The sequence below is a fragment of the Triticum dicoccoides genome, chromosome 1A (genome assembly GCF_002162155.2).
Source record: "Triticum dicoccoides isolate Atlit2015 ecotype Zavitan chromosome 1A, WEW_v2.0, whole genome shotgun sequence".
Taxonomy (NCBI): Eukaryota; Viridiplantae; Streptophyta; class Magnoliopsida; order Poales; family Poaceae; genus Triticum; species Triticum dicoccoides.
Genome location: NC_041380.1, coordinates 42,586,654 through 42,591,580, shown reverse-complemented (window position 1 = coordinate 42,591,580; position 4,927 = coordinate 42,586,654). Strand labels below are relative to the sequence as shown.

Genomic DNA, 4,927 nt, shown 5'->3' with positions numbered 1-4,927 from the left:
AGTACGAGTGTGAGTGTGTGCTAAGAAACCTTGGCACCCAATGTCGACCAACATTGCTCATGCCGCGATAAGAAAATAAGCATTACTATCGGTTCTTGTTGAAGCACTGAGTCTAGAGGAATCTTCACCGCTATAGGGGGCATGTCATAGCTAAAAACAAGAACAAGGGGCTGTTTCGGTGGGGAAAAGGCATTGAGTGGAAAAAAAATGGTTGGCTAGTGGGTCCCAAAGTATGTGCTATGAAAAGAGGATATTGAGAAAAAAACCATTTACTCAATTTACTTTCCTATTTTGTAGCACTGATATATCGGTTCTCCTCTTGGTCCCAAAGCCCATGATCAATTTGATGCACCAAGTTTTTTTTCTTTCAAAAAAGACCCCGGACCTCCGCATCGAAAGACGCACACAGTCATCTTTGTTAAATTATTCAATAAAATTCTGGCAAAAACATACATCAAACAACTAAAAGCTACCACGCCACACCTACAAGCTTGATGATGGGAGATGCCCGTCACAACGCCCCACTAGTTAGATCCGGAGTAATCAATTTGGTGCACCAAGTGTTTACATGATTAACAACGTATACAATAATGTCATGGCTGTCCTTATCAACAGTCCCATATAGACTTCCTAAGGGCAGCCATGTTTCCATAATGGCTATATTTTGGTTAAATTTTGAATTGTTGTCGACCACCTGACCTGGGACGAGAATATCTTCAAGAAAAACAATACTTGATGGAAAATATATATTATAATTTACATCTAGACGCGCTCACCCTGCTGGTTCATTATAATAAGACCGTTACATCTAAGTGCTGGATGGATACGCTAATGAACACGACCAGAATAAAATAAGAACACTTTGCAACGAGCTACGTACTAGGTACGAATCACCACTTGAATTCGAATGGAGCATCGACAGTAGAAATTACTACGTACAATTTACAAGGCCCCATGCATGCATGCATGCATTCTCCACCGCTTGTTTGCTTGATCCCCGTCATGGCTTATTTGGATGCACGACATATACACACATCCGTGTGTCATGAACGCATGCATGCCTAGACTTGCTCGACATGGATTGCCTTGTCAAGCTTCTCGAGTGTCCCCTTGGAGTCGTCGCTGGCGGAGGCCACGCCGCTCTTCTTGGCCGCCCCCTCCTTCACCGTGGGCAGCTCAACGGCGGCCGCCGCCGGGCCGAGCTTAGAGATGTTGACGACGTGCTCGGTCGCCTTGACGGCACCATCGTCGGACACGGGGGCATCCACCTCCTTGGGCGCCGGCCTGGGCGTAGCGTTGCGGTAGAGGGCGTAGAGCCCCATCTGGATAACCCCGAAGGCGAACCCAAGAATGTTGGGCAGCTGCATGTAACGATCAAATCAAAAAACAGCTAGCGTCGAAAGTTGAGTGACGAAGTGATTTTTGTTTGTGTTGCTTACGGCGACGTATTTGTCCTTGATGAGGAGGCCGTAAAGGAACCAGACGACTGCGCTGGCGGTGAGGGAGAGGGAGAGGGAGAAGGGCATGAACTCCACGCTTCGGGTGCGCACCACAAGACGCTGCATATTATGCAAAAGCAACGAGGCAAGCAGCTAAGAGAGAGATCGATTATAAATCAAGATCAATGGTAACAGACATGCGAGAGTTAGGGTGCTCACGATGACGCTGAGGGGCGCGACGAAGACGCTGACCGAGAAGCCGACGCAGACCCACCCGAGCATGACGATGCGCCTCTCACCCGCCGTGAGAAGCAGGGTGAGTAGGAGGATGAGGCCGAAGACGCCGACGTTGAGGAGGAGGAGGATCTTGGCGGTGAAGATCCTGGCCTGCTTGTGCGCGTAGGCGAGGTAGAGGACGATGTAGATGGTCTCGATGACGCAGCCGGCTGAATTGATGGTGATGAGGAGGTACTCGTCGGACTTGAGCAGCGCGTAGTAGATCCACAGCATGGCGCTGAAGAGCGCCACCACGTAAGGGACGGACTGGAAGCCCTGCGTCGACTTGTTCTTGTAGATCCTGTAGAACGTCGGCCTGCATGAGCGCCATGCACCATTGGTGTGCACGCAGTCAGACGAGAGAGACCATGCAACAAGCAAAGCTGGAGAGGGAAACACGTAAGAGGCTTACAGTGGGGCCAGGTAGGTCATGAAGGAGATGACGTTGCCTGCAGGGAAGCAAAAGTGGCACGTTAGTACGTTACATTACATACGACAGTTATCCAGCGAGAACAAGGGAGATATGGATGTTGCGCACGCTTTCAATCCCCAGTTAGCCAGCTTTCAGTAATGGCTAGCTAGCTGGTGAGATATCACACACGCTACACCATAAGAAAAATCCACTCCTATATGTATTGGAGCCCTTTAGTTTACATCTTACTTTCCCTTTTCTACCTTTTTGTTAGCCGTCGCCACGCATTCCTCCAACGACGAATGAACTGTACTTGATATATATACCGCTTTTGGTGTTTACACAAAAGAAATTAACGGCGGGGGGCCTGCAACAATATGGCGATCGGGGACAAAAGAGGAAGGATCACTACGTCGCAACAAGAGAAATCTTTTACTTTTGGCATGCAACCCGCACTATCTTGGATGCTCAGAATACTACCACAAGTAGGTAACACCCCCATGCGTATGTTGACACAAGAATCCACTAGCTCATTTTGGCAAACCATATTGAACAAAGATGAAAATAAAATAATGGGCAATGAGATTAAACATATGGAAGCAAATTAATTTGGGAAACATCTATATATTGAGGTAGACAACGATATACCTAGGAGGCCGAAGGTAAAGGCCCACGGGTGCTGAACAGAGAGGCCACCCATTGCAAGACCTTAACTAGCTATGAACTTGAGACGGTCGAGTTGATGAGAAGAGCAATGAGATGGTTCAACCAAGCTATGGCTTATAGTTGGCTGAATGGGAAGAGAAGAATTGCCAGCTTACTACTCGAGGTTGTTGCTTGAGAGCTTGAATGGAGCTGGAGCTCAGAAGGGTTTATATAGTGCTGGGAAGGAAGCTCCGGAGGCAAGAAAAAGTGCACATGCCTTATCGCGTGTGACTCCATTGGCACACACAAACTATTCCTGCTCAATCATGGAAACAAATACAGAAAACTAATGCATGGATAATCCCAACCAGCCATGGGACCGCTTTAAACAAAGGACAAGATAATCATCAGGATGCATGACACAAAGCTTCCTGTGTCGGTACACTTTTCCTCTCGCAATTCCCTCCATAATGCGTGGATTTATATTAGGGAAATTGCAGTACACTTCAAGTTAACTGTCCCAGGTAAGGCCAGCTTGGCTACGTGCCCTACAAGGCAGAGAGCTATAGCGCGCAGCCACTAAGCCGCAAATTACGGATCACACGCGTTTAAGAGACTCAGACCAGTGTCCAAACTCAAGCCAGTTAGGACTTAGGAGTTATCAGTCACCACGCGGTTACTTGCGCTCGTTGCACCGTTGCACACACGAAGCGGCAGCTGAGAAACAACACGTAGTACATAAGTACTGGCTGTACGTAGTGCGGATACGTTACAATGTGCGCACACGTCAGTGCCCTTTGCTCGCTGCCATGATCCATCTTGGGATGGCTTCTGGCTTGTGGGACACACATAAAAAAGTTGCTTTTTAGCAACACACAAAAACATAAGAAAGTTGCTTGACTCAGCTGGCTTCTTGTGCTAGCTAATAATCCTGGTTTCTGGACGACTCTGCCAGGCTCCTCCTGTCTTTACGGATGGAAGAGAGCTGATAAGTCTAGCCGTTTCTTCATGATTCAATGCTGCATAGTTTTGTACTCTAATGGAGAGATTTGGACTAAGAAAGGCGTTTAACGTGCGTAGGAAGGAGGCTGCATGGTAGCACAATCTTTCACGTCTTTGACTGCCTTTGACCACGGTTCGATAGATCCATGCATGCTAGCATGCATAATCTTTGGATTTCCTTTTGACAAAGGGGTGTGTGTTCTCTGTTGTTGTTCCAATCGATTTTTCAGATAGTGCATGCAACAGATAGCCGCCAGGCTTTACGGCCACAAGCGTGCAGTTATTCAGGTGCTTTTCAGTCCACTACCAGGCTTGTTGCGTTCATCTACAAATTAGTCCTACCAGTCTTCTTTTAGGTTGCTGATTTGCATGCTTTGCTGGCTGAATAGTGCATCTGCTAATTAACGGACCGTCAGGGCATCTCTAACCGTGACTGCAGACATACACATCCGTACGACACAATGGTTCAGGGTTGGACACGCCCATTTATTTATCTAAGAGTCAATTACACTAGAGATGCTATAACTTGACATAAACGATCACTTTGACGCTAGAAGTTGTCGTATACATCGAAGTGGTGCAAAAACTTGGTACTAACATGCAAATACATCGTTTATCTCGTTTGTATACAAAGTCGATGCTGACTAGGCGCATGGGGCCCGCTGTCAGCCACTGCTCCAAAGAGAAAGGATGTGTGGCCTGATTTTTTGGAAAACACCCTCAAAATATATATTTTTCACAAAAAAACACCTATTGACATGGGAGAGGTGGCATGTTTTTCACCTCTATCAACAATGGGTCCCGCCAGTCAGACGAGAGTGAAAAATAAACTAAACTTCAGGACTCCTAGAATCGAACACACGACCGAACCTAGTTACCAAATACGGCTAGCCACCACACAAAAGCGTTCTCATGTTGAAAACGAGTGTAATGACATTACTTAATTAATATATACTCGTTTCACCCGCAAAAAAAAAAAAATACACTAACCAGTCCGCATGCGGAGCTTATATGGATCGCAGATACTGCGGCCCTTTCCATAACTGTTCACTTTTTAAAATATATTTGTAAAACGTAATTAATAAAAATTATCTTCAAATATTTGTGTGATACAAAATTTATACATAAAATGTATTAGTAAGTTATAAAATTT

At 46.2% G+C, this 4,927-nt stretch overlaps 1 protein-coding gene across 1 annotated transcript; it reads right to left on the bottom strand.

Annotated features, from left to right (window-relative positions):
- Positions 1-752: 752 nt before the first annotated feature.
- On the bottom strand, positions 753-2,966 carry LOC119361764 (bidirectional sugar transporter SWEET14-like). Its single transcript, XM_037626911.1, has 5 exons — positions 2,776-2,966; positions 2,128-2,164; positions 1,659-2,031; positions 1,440-1,559; positions 753-1,361 (listed from the first exon to the last, which is right to left on the bottom strand). The coding sequence occupies exons 1-5, from the start codon at positions 2,825-2,827 to the stop codon at positions 1,062-1,064; spliced, it is 882 nt and encodes a 293-aa protein (XP_037482808.1). The 5' UTR covers positions 2,828-2,966; the 3' UTR covers positions 753-1,061.
- Positions 2,967-4,927: the final 1,961 nt, after the last annotated feature.

Bases quoted from the DNA above. Each gene is read 5' to 3' on its own strand.
- LOC119361764 (XM_037626911.1), bottom strand. From the start codon at position 2,827: ATGGGTGGCCTCTCTGTTCAGCACCCGTGGGCCTTTACCTTCGGCCTC. The intron at 1,560-1,658 runs GTGAGCACCCTA...CATAATATGCAG, and splicing joins TCGCGCCCCTCAGCGTCATC to CGTCTTGTGGTGCGCACCCG. The intron at 1,362-1,439 runs GTAAGCAACACA...CGTTACATGCAG, and splicing joins TCAAGGACAAATACGTCGCC to CTGCCCAACATTCTTGGGTT.